This window comes from Anolis sagrei, chromosome 2, assembly GCF_037176765.1.
Source record: "Anolis sagrei isolate rAnoSag1 chromosome 2, rAnoSag1.mat, whole genome shotgun sequence".
Lineage (NCBI taxonomy): Eukaryota > Metazoa > Chordata > Lepidosauria > Squamata > Dactyloidae > Anolis > Anolis sagrei.
Window position 1 is genome coordinate 136,145,837 of NC_090022.1, and position 14,092 is coordinate 136,159,928.

The 14,092-nt window shown below is 40.0% G+C and overlaps 1 protein-coding gene across 2 annotated transcripts in view; it reads right to left on the reverse strand.

Annotated features, from left to right (window-relative positions):
- LOC132768391 (keratin, type II cytoskeletal 80-like) overlaps nucleotides 1–14,092 on the reverse strand; it is a 42,428-nt gene that overhangs the window by 11,450 nt on the left and 16,886 nt on the right. For both annotated transcript variants that reach the window (XM_060764210.2, XM_060764209.2), the window contains exons 2-4: nucleotides 13,873–14,087; nucleotides 7,825–7,885; nucleotides 4,899–4,994 (exon numbers count right to left, since the gene is read on the reverse strand). In XM_060764210.2, coding sequence (XP_060620193.2) covers nucleotides 4,899–4,994; nucleotides 7,825–7,885; nucleotides 13,873–14,087 — 372 coding nt within the window. The remainder of the gene's footprint in view (nucleotides 1–4,898; nucleotides 4,995–7,824; nucleotides 7,886–13,872; nucleotides 14,088–14,092) is intronic.

Consider the following 14,092-nt stretch of genomic DNA (forward strand, 5'->3'; position numbering starts at 1 on the left):
GGATGGTTGGAGTGTATTGTTTTAGAGGTCAATAGGTTACTAGCTGAAGCACCTAAAAGCTCTCCCACTATTATTTCCCAGGAAGTGGTATTGAGAGAAATGCTGAAGGCAGCAGATGTAACCATTCTGACTAGTAGCCTTTGATAGCTTTATCCTCCCTGCATTCAATCTTCCAGAGCTACCAACGTTGGTGGTCATACCTTTGGCATTTCATTGTACCTCATGGCATTGTGTGAAGAGGTGCCTCTTTTTGTACGTTCTTAGGTTTCCATTATTCTGCTTTATTGGGCAGCCTAGAGCCCAAGCATTTGGGGAAAGGGAACTTCTCACTGTCTGCTTTTTCCAAACCATGAATAAATTTGTATAACATTATCATATTAACCCTTATTCAACCTTTCCCACCCGAAGCTATGAAGCCTCAGGGGGAAAGTGTTTGAACCATAGGATAATTTAGTTGTCCTACAACTTGTTCAGGGTAATGTCACAAATGTTTACAGCACTGAAGGCAATTGGAACTAAATTTACCAGGCTTCCTGGCACAGAGGGATGCTGCTGTGCATACCTGCAAAGCATTTGAGCCGTTTCTTTGAGATCTATGGTATTCTTGCAAGGAATCTTTACTGCTACCATTTCCAGCCTTTGGGAGCAGAATTACAAGGAAGCTTTGTGCAGCCCAAGCCAATTTTCAGGTGACAAGTGCTGCAGAGGAGACTGCGTGGGCTAGATTTTGTGGTGAATTGAGATTCAAGAACTGCTGCGACCATGAAGCTATTATCACCTTTTTTTTTTTACCTTCACATGATCACAACTCTAATCTGAGGGAAAGATAAGGTGGCAGAGAAGAGGCAGCAAATTATTACTTCTGTGAATAAAGGGTGGGTGAAAAAATGTGGTATGGTGCCAAAGTCAATAAAGCTAAGCACATCAAAACCCAGCTCAAAGTGGAGGAGTGCGTATGTGTGTGGTGAGGATGGAAGAAGGAATTTGTAGATAAGGAGGCAAGCCATATAAGGCAAGTACTGCCAATTTATAAGTTGGTACAACTTTATCCCAACAAAAGACATACCAGTTAAAGCACTCCCACACTCCTAAGGAACATTTTTTTAAAAAAAATAGCTGTCAAACTTTTTCATGCTGAATCAGAATTGAAGGTGTGCTTCATTGTTAAAATGGGAAAGTGACCCATCCCTAGAAAACCCCATTATTTGAGTTTCTTGCCAGTTCATTGTTAGTGTGCTTGCTCCTGGGTGATAGAAGCACAGAGCAGTAAATCATAGTGAGTTGGAAGTGATTCAGTGATCAACTGAAGAAAAGACAGAAAAATATTCACCAACAGTAAGCTGGAAACTAAAGGAAGTCATGGGCAGCAAATTATGCAGGGATGGAGTGAATAGCTTTCTCAAAGGAAAATAGCTCTGGTCCCCTAAGAAAATTGATTGATTTCCTTCCTATGAAAGAATATCAACTTCCTTAGAATCATAGAATCAAAGAGTTGGAAGAGACCTCATGGGCCATCCAGTCCAACCCCCTGCCAAGAAGCAGGAATATTGCATTCAAATCACCCCTGACAAATGGCCATCCAGCCTCTGCTTAAAAGCTTCCAAAGAAGGAGCCTCCACCACACTCTGGGGCAGAGAGTTCCACTGCTGAACGGCTCTCACAGTCAGGAAGTTCAGATGGAATCTCCTCTCTTGTAGTTTGAAGCCATTGTTCCGCGTCCTAGTCTCCAAGGAAGCAGAAAACAAGCTTGCTCCCTCCTCCCTGTGGCTTCCTCTCACATATTTATACATGGCTATCATATCTCCTCTCAGCCTTCTCTTCTTCAGGCTAAACATGCCCAGTTCCCTAAGCCGCTCCTCATAGGGCTTGTTCTCCAGACCCTTGATCATTTTAGTCGCCCTCCTCTGGACACATTCCAGCTTGTCAATATCTCTCTTGAATTGTGGTGCCCAGAATTGGACACAATATTCCAGATGTGGTCTAACCAAAGCAGAATAGAGGGGTAGCATTACTTCCTTAGATCTAGTCACTATGCTCCTATTGATGCAGGCCAAAATCCCATTGGCTTTTTTTGCTGCCACATCACATTGTTGGCTCATGTTTAACTTGTTGTCCACGAGGACTCCAAGATCTTTTTCACACGTACTGCTCTCGAGCCAGGCGTCACCCATTCTGTATCTTTGCATTTCATTTTTTCTGCCAAAGTGGAGTATCTTACATTTGTCACTGTTGAACTTCATTTTGTTAGTTTTGGCCCATCTCTCTAATCTGTCAAGATCCCTTCATTCACACTTCATTCCTAAGGGATAAATGCAAGGTTTCTCTGTGGCATGTTTTCATGTTTTGATTTAGAAAAATATCAGTAAGAACTTTCAACAGTTCCTTTAAAAATATTAACATTTTTGGGTAAAACAGATAGGGATTGGACCTGGGCTGTTTCTTAATTCATGTTTTTAGAAAATGAAAATTCTCAGTATACCAAAATTCATGTTGACACAAACAAACAAACAAACAAATGAATGCATTCAGACTTGGGTAAGGCAAATTTACATGCTTATTACTGACAGATTTGATTATGTATTTCTGAATTTTGAGTGTGTGGAGAAATGTTTGTGCCAAATATACTTTCCATATATTTTTGCACTATAGTTTTCATTGTCTGTTAACATTGACTATGCTGTGTGAGGCTGATGGAAATTGTAGGCCAAACAGTTGGGTGACTATGTGTTTCCCACTCTTGGCTTAGGTATAGCATGGGTGGGCTTCAGTCTCTTTGTGCCAGAGCTTTGACCTTTGTGGTCCTCTGAGTACAGCTGGAGGCAAAAAGGCATATTAGAACCTTATCACATGAAGTCACCCAATGTGAGTGACCGGGGGGGGGGGGGGGTTAAGCAGGTAGCATGACGAATCTGGCGGACACCAGGGGAATTGCCCCACATCGCCCACAGCATGTTCCCCATCACACAGGATAAAATGTCACTACCCGGCTTCCCCCTGCATTCGCCTCGTTGCTCCTTCATACAATGCTTTCACCACAATTCAGAGACGGAGTGCCATCAGAAGTAGCTCTACATTGTTTGATGGAATCTGGTGTGCTCCATCCCTGAATGGTGGTGAAAGCATTGTATGATGGGTAAATTTTCCCGTGTGATAAAGTCCTTAAAATGCTTTGCAAAATAGAAGGTGGCCTAAATGGAAAAGTAGAAGTGCAAGATACCCATCGGCAAAGGGAAGGAGAAGAGGCTATTAAAAATCATGGGTGTCCCATAGGCAACCTGACGCCATCTATTACCACAAGGAGCATCACTGTCTTTGCCGTGTAGCCCAGACATCTTGCACTAAACCTAAAGGGAGATGGCAATAAACTAATCCTGTCAGCTGCAATTAAATAGGCACATCCATTCATGTAAAAATAGGAGTGAAGTCCTTGCACTATTCATGTAGTGAGAGCAATGAAAACGAGAGACCCTAAGTAAGTGCCCAAGAAAGTACAGAACAGCACACCAATGACCAATAGTTGTAGGATCTGCTAGCGGTCTCTTCCTGCCTTTATTTGGTCTTTGATGGATTTGGGAAACTGAAGTGCTTTGAATTCAGCTTACATCCCAAGGCAGAGTTGACCCTACAGAGCTATTTTGAACATGAGGAAGGAGATGGACACTGAAGGTTAATTACAGAAGGTACTAGTTTAAAGATCAAGTCTTCAGAGGGTTCTGAGGCAAAAGATGAAAAAAGGTTGGCATAAACCTGTCCTCAACTTCCCAAAGCACCATCTCTCATGTCCCTTTGAAAGACAATGGAGTTTCAAGAGAACTGAATGAGGCTGAGCATAGTTCTTCCCATAAATTGACTGGAAGGGTGATGTCAGGTTGAGAGCTTGTGGCTGAAGCACTTCAGTAAGCCACCCTCCTTGAGGATATTTCAAACATTTTGAATTCCATGTTTTAAAGGTCACAAACTGATTATGAGTGCAGGGTAAGCATGATGAGGGTGATGATAAGGCAGAGGAGTGCTAGGGAATTCCTTCCTGAACTTCCTGGAGATAATTGTGGATTGGATCTTGTTGCTGATAAAGGGGCTCATAACTGGGGCGGAATAGAGGACCCAGTTCTCAAGAAGTGTCACAAGTTAATTTTAAACCAGAGTACACAGAGTTTATCCATTTTCTGTAGGCATTTTGTCAAGATAAATAGTTGTTTTAAAAGCACATCTATTACTGTACAATTGTAAGGAATACATGTGAACTGCCCTGAGTCCCCTTTGGGGTTGAGAAGGGTGGTATACAAATATTACAAATAATAATACAGACAATTCTCTCACACCAGAAGCGACTTGCATTTTCTGAAGCTGTTCCTGACACACACGAAATAATTAATTATATGTGGACTGTTGATTATTGGTAAATCTATTGTAAATTTAAACATTTTCTTGTGTGTTAGTTACCTAACTCTCTTTATTTGCTATTTACAAGTGGATCTAGACAAGCTCGGGGGGGGGGGGGGAGTTATTAAATGATGACCCGTATATTCACAAGAGATACATTTCTGAACATACTGTGAAAACTACAACTCTTATTGAAATGAATGGCTTCCACCACCAGAAGTTACCATAAAGTTATGCTGGAGGACTTAGAAAATTCCTGGATAAGTATTCTATTTATTTATTAGGTCTTCCAGTGTGATTTTGTGTTAACTTTTGGCAGAAGGGTATAATAGATTTGTCTGGAAAGTTAAATATTTTGTCAGAGGAAAGTAGGTTAAACTATAGATACTGGTTCTGAAGGTACAGGAGTCACATTGTAAATGTTTCAACAAAACTGAATCTTAGAAATTTCCTATAGCCTGATTCCCCGTTCCATACAGCTTCTACTTTATTTCTTTATGATGATTATTATTTACCTGTTCCTGGATGTTTTTCATTAACTCAACCCAAGCCTGAAGTCCACTCAGTTTTGCTTCCAGTTCAGTTTTGTGTAAGAAGCCATTGTCCAGATCCTGCATAGTACAATAAGAAGAAGCATTTTTCCATTTTAGTCCAAAGAATGGATACATGTTTAAGTTAAAAGATAAACGGGAAACAGTGTATTACATGGGAATGTTAATGCAAATGTTGTGCTGCTCCCTTTTTGGGACAGATCATTACTGATCAGTTCCACCAGAAAAGGTATAGGACAAAGAAAGTTGAAGAATCTTCATTCTAGGCTTGTGATTTACATTTAATTTCCCTTCCATTTTGCACAATATAGCCATGATTTCAGCAAAACTTTGTCATGGAGGATCAGGGGAAAAGTGTTTGAGCCATCCTTTAATTATAAGAAAAATCAGACTGTTGAGTAGTAGCTGCAGAGTAAACAGAAAGGCGCTTGCAAGCAGGTTTCACTAGAGGATGAGCACAGTTAAAAGGTATTTACAATTCATCAAGCAGGTCATCATAGAAAACATTTATAATGCCCAACCTGTCCCATCCTTGAAGGTCTCCATAACAATAGCCTTCAAATAACATTTTAAGGCCATCCCTTCAGAAATGGAGTGAAGCAACTCTCTAGAGGCACAAGAGTGTCATAAAGCTTAAGAGCAGGAAATTCTGGAAAATTCTCTTTGCGTATAACACACCATGACAATCTTGACAATCTTAAACAGACTGGTTATAATTATACAGTTTTGGCTCAGACGCTGTTGCCTGAGTGCCAGGTGATGTTGAACAATTACAGGGCGTCTGGCCTGTTTTTGTTTTGCTTTGCTTTAAAAACTCTTGTTTTCCAGTGAATAATCACAATAAGGTCTAAACTGAAAACTTGTTTTTTATTATTATGATTGTACTACCATTGTAGCTATTGCCTCAGATTCAACAGCTCTATGATTTATTTATTCTTTCTTCCCCCCAAAAAAATTGAGGAAAAAAATGCTGATGATTTGATATCATTATATCACAGATTTCACTTGCTTTTCGAGAAGGAACAAAGATGAGTAAACCAAGCCATTGGATTGACTTTTTCAGAAATAAAGAGGAGGAAATCCAATTATATGTTTTTAAAAGGTAAAAAAAAAAAAACCCCAAATACTAATTTCAATATTCAGTTGGTTTCACCCTCCTTGACAGGGATGGTTGGAGTTTATTGTTTTAGAGGTCAATAGGTTATTAGCTGAAGCACCTAAAAGCTCTCCTACTATTATTTCTTGTCCAAAGTTTAAGAAATGCTTTGCAGCATTTCAGTGTATTTGAAATTTTTACCTCATCTCGGTTCTGACCCTACTTACCTCTCCGAACGCATCTCCTCCTATGAACTGACTAGGACACTAAGATCATCTGGGGAGGCCCTGCTCTCGGTCCCGCCTGCATCACAGGCGCGCTTGGCGGGGACGAGAGACAGGGCCTTAGCGGGGACGAGAGACAGTGGTGGCCCCTCGGCTGTGGAATTCCCTGCCTGCAGATATCAGATTGGCCCCCCTCCCTGCTGGCGTTTCGGAGGAAAGTGAAGACCTGGCTGTTTGAACAAGCATTTGATTAAACAGTGTAATTGAACATAGGAAAAGGAATAATGGATGATGAGACTGGATTCTGATTTTACTGTTGAGGCGCTAATGATTGTTATGCTGATGTTAATGATTTATGTGATAATTGTTTTTAATTGCCCTATACTTGTTTTGTGATAATTTGTACTGATGTTGTTCACCGCTTTGAGTCACATGAGGGCTGAGAAAAGCGGTATAGAAATAAAGTAAATAATAAATAAATTAATAAATAAATAATTCTTCTCTCCTCAATTTCTGTGTATGGGTGAATTCAGGTTTAGAAGCAAATAATTGTGCATTTATTTAACTATTCTCAGTATTTTAAGTAAGGCAGAATGGGATGTCATCTCATTATTCTTTCAAGAAAGCCCTGCAATTGGTTTAGGCAAAATGGACCCCGGAACCTAATGTGACCCCAAGGCTGGGTTCAGAGGGATCATAAGGCACAATATCTCCCCAAACATTTTTTTCCCTAGGAAAAAAAGAATAAAAATATTTTCATTGGTTTTATTATATGAAGGAAACAAATCAAACTAGCAATTAAAAAAAAAGACCTGTTCCTACCATACAAGAGTTGGACTAAACCTGTTGTTGTTTATTCATTCAGTTGTTTGACTTTTCGTGACCTCATGGACCAGCCCATGCCAGAACTCCCTTTCGGCCATGGCCACCCCCAGGTCCTTCAAGGTCAAGCCAGTCACTTCAAGGATACCATCCATCCATCTTCCCCTTGGTTGGCCCCTCTTCCATTTTCCTTCCATTTTCTCCAGCATCATTATCTTCTCCAAGTTTTCCTGTCTTCTCAATATGTAGCAAAGTATTTCATCTTTGCCTTTAATATCTTTCCCTCCAGTGAGTAGTCGGACTTTATTTCCTGGAATATCGACTGGTTTGATCATCTTGAGGTCCAAGGCACTCTCAAAATTTTCCTCAAACAGCACAGTTCAGAAGCATCTATCTTCCTTCATTCAGCCTCCCTTATGGTCCACCTCTTGCATCTATAGGTTACTACAAGGACTAAACCTGCATAGAATTTAATCCCAAAACTCAGTGTGATATACTGGTTTGACCGTTGGACAATGACTCTGCAGAAGAGTTTAAGTTCTGAAGGTTTAAAAAGAAGTCTTAATTTTGCACTTTATAGGTTACAGTGCCTCAAAAAGTGATTCAGACCAACTATTTTTTTTTTTTGGGAGGGGGAATCAAAGGACCTTTCTTTTTCATATAAAATGTAACTTAAATCTGTATGTGATCAATCCCTTTGGCTAAATCGGTGCATAAATGTGACATTAAAATGTTTACACATGCCTACCTTTTTCAGAGCCGTGAAGGTGAATTCCATCCCAGTCCGCTTGTTTATTTCTTCCTCATAGCTACGAGAAGATGGGGGGGGGGGGGATAATTGGTATGAATGAAATGACAAAAGGTATAATTTAAGCAGTATATATAATTTGGGTTCTCTATATTTACTTCCTTAATCTGTTTGGGAAATAAAACCAGTGATCTTACACATCAACACATAAAAAAACCACACCTGTGCCATCTGCTCATTAGTCTGTGAATTATCACAGCTCTTAATTGGTCATATAATGGGCCCATTTTCCTAGATACAATACAACACAATAATGTGAAATATATCCACTTCCAGAGGAATTCTCGGACCTCCTGAAAAATGTGTGGGAGGATAAATAATGTCAGACATAATCGAGTTGGAAATAAGAGCGGAAGATGTCAGGTATGGGGTAAGTCTAGAAGAGCTGGACACAAACCCCAATCACTGTGGTGGGTGGTTTGTCACAAGCCTCAAATAATGCAAACTATTTCCTTCCAACATCACCACCCCATGTCCTGCCTTCAATGTTCAGGTTTTTTTTAAAGCGATCTAGTAGTTTACCAGTTCCACTGTTCATGGATTCCACTGGTAGCACCTGAAGTTCCATGTCCCTACAAAAAGTCCTATTTCCCCCTTTCTCTTCTTTGGCATTTATATTTGGGTTTGATTATTGTGCTGGTAATTGACACTCAGGACTCATTCTCTCTGCATGAGTCTCACTTTATAGTCTTGTTTCCACATCCATTCTGCCCATGGAACCTTACCTAGTCCACCCTGTTATTCAGTGTTTCTCCAAACCTAGATATCATATCTGAGTTGAATAAGAAAAATGTTTCCATACATAGTAAATTTGGATGCAAACACTGTTTCTGTGCATACACACTTCTAAATAAAGTACATAGTATGTACATACACATGATAAATTTACTTCTTATAGCACAACCTCTATATCAATGGGGATTATGTTCCTGTATCTACCATGGAAACAGAAAACCATGGATAATAGGAGAACCCTACTGAAATGAACACCTTATGGTGGAAGTTACTATAGAGCCACCCTGAAGGAGGTAGGGCTTGTCTACATTAGTTTTTTTTAAAAAAAAAAATCACGTCAGAAGCGAATTGAGAATATGCTGGAAGTAATTTCTGGTGTGAGAGAATTGGCTGTCTGCAAGAATGTTGCCCAGGGGACACCCGGATGTGTTACCATCCTGTGAGAGGCTTCTCTCACATCCCCACATGGGAAGCTGAGACTGACAGACAGAAGCTCATCCCATCTCGCAGATTCAAACTGCCGACCTTCAGGTCTTCAAGTCAGCAGTTTAGCTGGCACAAGGGTTTAAATCATTATGCCACCGTGGCTCCTGTATACGTACTCACCCTGAATCTGATGTTGGCAGTCTTCACGACTCACAGGGACTTCTAGTAAATAACCAGAGCCTGAACGTAGCCTGATTTTGCTCTGCACTAAGCAAAATTGAAATGATGGAATATCCATGGGCTTTGGGGACTAATGGACATTTGGACTGGGCTCAATCGGTTGTTCACACATACTGTCACCATCTTTCTTTCGCTGCACTGATCTATGGAATGGACCTATTTAATCAATGAATTTCTTTACTTGTTGTCTCACCATTCAATAATTTATTTTGTGGGTTGACTTCAGTTGTGACTAACCAACAGGATGCAGATCCACAACTATGTGCCAACTATAGAACGTACTATGCTATGATCTCATCACTATTTTAGAAACTTTGCATAAATAAAACCATTCTTGTTGCCCAATAAGTAAATGTATTTGAAGCCTGATTTACTAAATTGTGAACTGTAACTTGATGAACAGAGAGTCTTGTGGGATGTCAATTTGAGCAGTGCCTGAATGAAAAATTACACATTGCAGTACTTTCTTGACCACTCTTTGCATTGCATTTCCAGTGGAATCACCCCACTTCCAAATGGCATGAAATCAGGTAGAGTTGAAGGTGAAGAAAATTAATGCAGTCTGATCAAAATCATTCTTCGCTAGCATAGGGGTTGGTAATTTTCTTAGTCTATGTAATCCAGTTGTCCTTATTTAGTAAGAACTATACCCTTGTTTTTCTAATATGTACTTTACAGCACCAAATATTAGAGCAATTCCCAAACAAATCATAGATCAAGCTTTCTGTGCATCTACCCATTTCAAGAATAATCATATAAAGAGATAGCAAACTGTGCCTCACATTGCCAGCAATTCCAAGGCTGAAAGAACTGGATGGATGGGTTGGTGTCCCATTCTTCTTAAGTTCCCAGAAGAGGTTTCATTAGTGTAGGTGTTCAAAACAGGTTTGTAAAGATCTGAAGATGGGATTGGGAGCAAGGCAGCTCAGTTTTTGTGATACTGGCAGCCTGTAGTCATGAAGATGCTCATGGCCCATTTTCTTTACACTAGGAAATCATGGGGTGTAGCCTCAGGTGGCATGTATGTCCCACACTAGCCCCTGAGGCAAGCTTTGAATATAATGAATGACACTAACAGCCCTGCCAAACAACCTTTGTATCATCTAAATAACAAAGAAAAAAGCATGCTTCTGATTAATTTGAATGAGAGGAATGCTGTGTCATGTTAGATGGTACAAAAGCTATGTATTACAATAAAGTAAGAATGTTATTTTTACTGACAATGGACCTGGGTGCATCTTACTCTCCTCTTTCCTTCTCATTTTTCTGGGCAGAACCATAAAATGTTGCTTGTTCCTTTCTAACATGCCACTTGCAAGTTCTGTAACAGTCCTATACCTATTTACTGTGAAATAAGTTGCAGTAATTTCTAGTGGCTTACTCCTAGGTGAGTCGGTTCAAGAGTACAAGTCAAACACCCTCTTCCTCTCAGTGGCCAAGTTGATGCCTTGGGAAACTCACATATGGATAATAGGCTTCTCCCATATTCGTTCTGCAACAACTGGTATGAAGACACATAGCCTCTGCATCTATACTTTAATATGCGTTGTGATTAGTAGCCATGAATGTGTCAAACCAGATCCGTCTATAACTTTGATATATAGTGGTAACATACGGTACACAGAAATGTAGAATGATGCTTTACAGCAAGTTAGACCATCCATTCATGTAGCTTACCATTATAATAGCATTGACTGACAAAAAGATTTGTACAGTTTCAGACACAACTCTTCTGCTCCTCTGTCTGCAGATGCTAGAGACTCAACCAGGGACTTTATGCTCAATAAGCATGTGCTGTTTCACTGATACAAGTCATTTATTGTGGAATAGCCATCCTTTGTTATTTTTTTCAAGGCATCTGTATAATGTCATTACCAAACTATTAGCCTTATCTGTATTCCTAAAGCTTCTCCCTTCTTTGATCTAGGTAAAGGTTAAGGGATTCTCCTGACATTAAATCCAGTCGTGTCCAACTCTGGGGGTTGGTGCTAATCTCAATTTCTAAGATGAAGAGCCTGCATTGTCCATAGACACCTCCAAGGTCATGTGGCTGGCATGACTGCATGGAGTGCTGTTATCTTCCCACTGTAACAGTACCTATTGATCTTCTTTTATTTAGGACCCCATAAACAGTACCATAGCATCCACATGTGTGTATTGACTTCATTAGCATTACTCCTGATGTTTTTAAAAAGAGGCTTATTTTCAATAGATATGTATGTAATGCATGGGTAGACATGTTATTATGTAGCTGATCTCTGTTCACATCTTTCTACACAGAACCTATGTAAGACTGAAGCTGGAGCTACATAGATGATCTTGACCAATTTCAGCCTTGGAATAAGGTTCCTGGATTGGGATCAGGAATGTGAAAATCTATAAAATTCACAAATGTTAGGATTTTCTGATCTCTTCCTCAAAGTAAGTTCCAACTCACAATCAATATCAGATTGGAGGCTTTTCTCCTGCATAGACACTTCTATATATTTTCTACATTTACTTTTCTACTTTTGTTTCCATTGACTACATTGTGTCTGTGTATATTTCACCTCCACCCCCAACGTGTGCATTTTTGTGCATGTTCAACTGTATACATTCCAAATATCTTTGGTTGCTAAGTTAATATCGCTGGAGGCTAATAGATATGCAAATTCTGATGACGGTTTGCCTGCAGGGCTGCCTTTGTGTCTAGGAAGGTTGTGAACGAGGAAGCTTGAATGAATTCATGAACTTAGTCAATTTCTCCCATGTCCTTAAGTCAAGGAGGGATGGATGGACATGGAAGTTTAATGAGTAGATGTTATAGGTCTTTTATTCAGACAAGGACAAAAGCCCAGGATTTAAACATGCCTTGACCAATCCAGAGGCCATGATGCCAAGCACTGCCATGCCTTCCTTTTTTATTGAAGGAAACTCTGAGACCTCAACATGCATCAGATCTTAGGAAAATCACAGCCTTGGACTACAAGGCCCTCAATTCAAGCTCTCAAACTGCAGAACCAGCAACACAGCTGTTGAAGATTCAGTAAGTGTAAATTAAAAACAAACAAGCAATAACCAACAGAAACAGCCTATGGCTTAGGGAAGAAATAGCTCTTCCAAACAGAAGGACACTGACAGAATCTCCTCCTCACCCTGGGAGCTACCTATTTCGTAAGTCCCATTACAAGGATGCTGATGGTAGAAATGTCGGTTCTTCTGGTTTTTCCTGCCCTTTGGGCTGGAATGTTTGACACAAAGCCAGGGTACACATGCTGTGTTTAATTACAGCCTACCTCATCCTCCAAACTCAGATCTTCTTTTACACCTCATCTGGTTATCTCCTGGTTTCATCCAACTCAGTAAGAAGACATTATGTCTTGCAAGGTTCTCTGACATAATTTGACAGTTTGGGGAGCAAACATGAGGCCTGTCTCTCTGCTCAAAGCCCATAATACTCAACCATATGCTTTTGACTAGGGGTGTGTTTGCAGAGAAGTTTCTGGGATCAAGGAGGTGGTTTTAGGAGACAATTCATGTGGAAGCAAAGTGTTCCTTCCAAGTTACAACAGTTTACGTTCCTTATGGAGAACCATGTGTGTTTGCCAACTGTAAGAAACATGGGGATAGATAAACAAACCATCTTATTTATAAATAATTTTATACACATACACTCATGTAATTTACACCAGGATGTTGCCAAATGACTTGTGTTTGAGAGAGAGTGTGCTTCTTGTGCTTTTTCATTGCCAACATTATCTATATGTAACCATGTCTAATGTCCTAAAGGATGCTCAGGGTGGCCTGCCTTGTATTTCAAAAGAAAGGAATGAAGTGAATAAGAGCAATGTGCAAGACAAGAGATACACCTTTAGGATAATTTTACATATTGGCAAATATGTATTTCTAGTACTGGGAAAATTATAAATATTTCTGGCATCTCTAAATGAGGGGTATTTATTCAAAACTGGGGGAAATGTATGCCTTTACAGCACTCAGAAACATGAGCATGCTGGTAAAATTATGGTGTTAAGAAGCAGCTGCAGACATACAGTCTAACCCCCATACCTTTCGGACCAGTATCAGTGGTTTCATCTACTGCATCTGACAAAATAGATCAACTATTGGAATTGTTTAGATCCTCCAAATGATTTTATGGCATGCTTCATTTCAACAGGTTTCACTATTTTTCATGGCGTCCTGTTTCCAAAGTAAAATCAGAAATGAATCTCTCATAGATATACTATGGTTGTACTTAGACCTACATGTTGGTTTGCCTGAAGAAGATTTGACCTACTGATACCCATCCCATCTTCTCCAGCCCATAGTAATGTAGTTCTCGTTCATTCATTCATTCACTAATTAAAAAATCTCTTGAAAGCGTGCATCTGGAAAAAAGACCTCTCTTCACAACATAGGGCATTTGGACAGATCATGCAATTGATGGCTTTAAACCTTAAGGCTGTGATGAATAAGATGTGGCCCATAGTCCGCGTGTAGCCCCCAAGACTGTTTTTGAGGCCACTGGATTAAAAGAGATTTGTTAATCTGTCCAAGAACTCTGAAAGAAATTCAGAAGAGGCAGAAGGAGAAAGAAAAGAGACCTACCTATTTCGAACATTATCCATGGTATCCAACACTTCATCAAGTTCTGCATCAAGCTGTTCCTTTTCATTATCAATAGAGCGGATCTCGAGCCGTAGTCTGTTCATATACTGGTCATAGAGGAGTTTGATGTCCAAATCAGAAAGGGAGTTGTCTTGTTCTCTCAAAAAGTTCCACCTGGTGAGCAAGACTTGGTTGTGCTGCTCCAGATTCTGGACCTGTG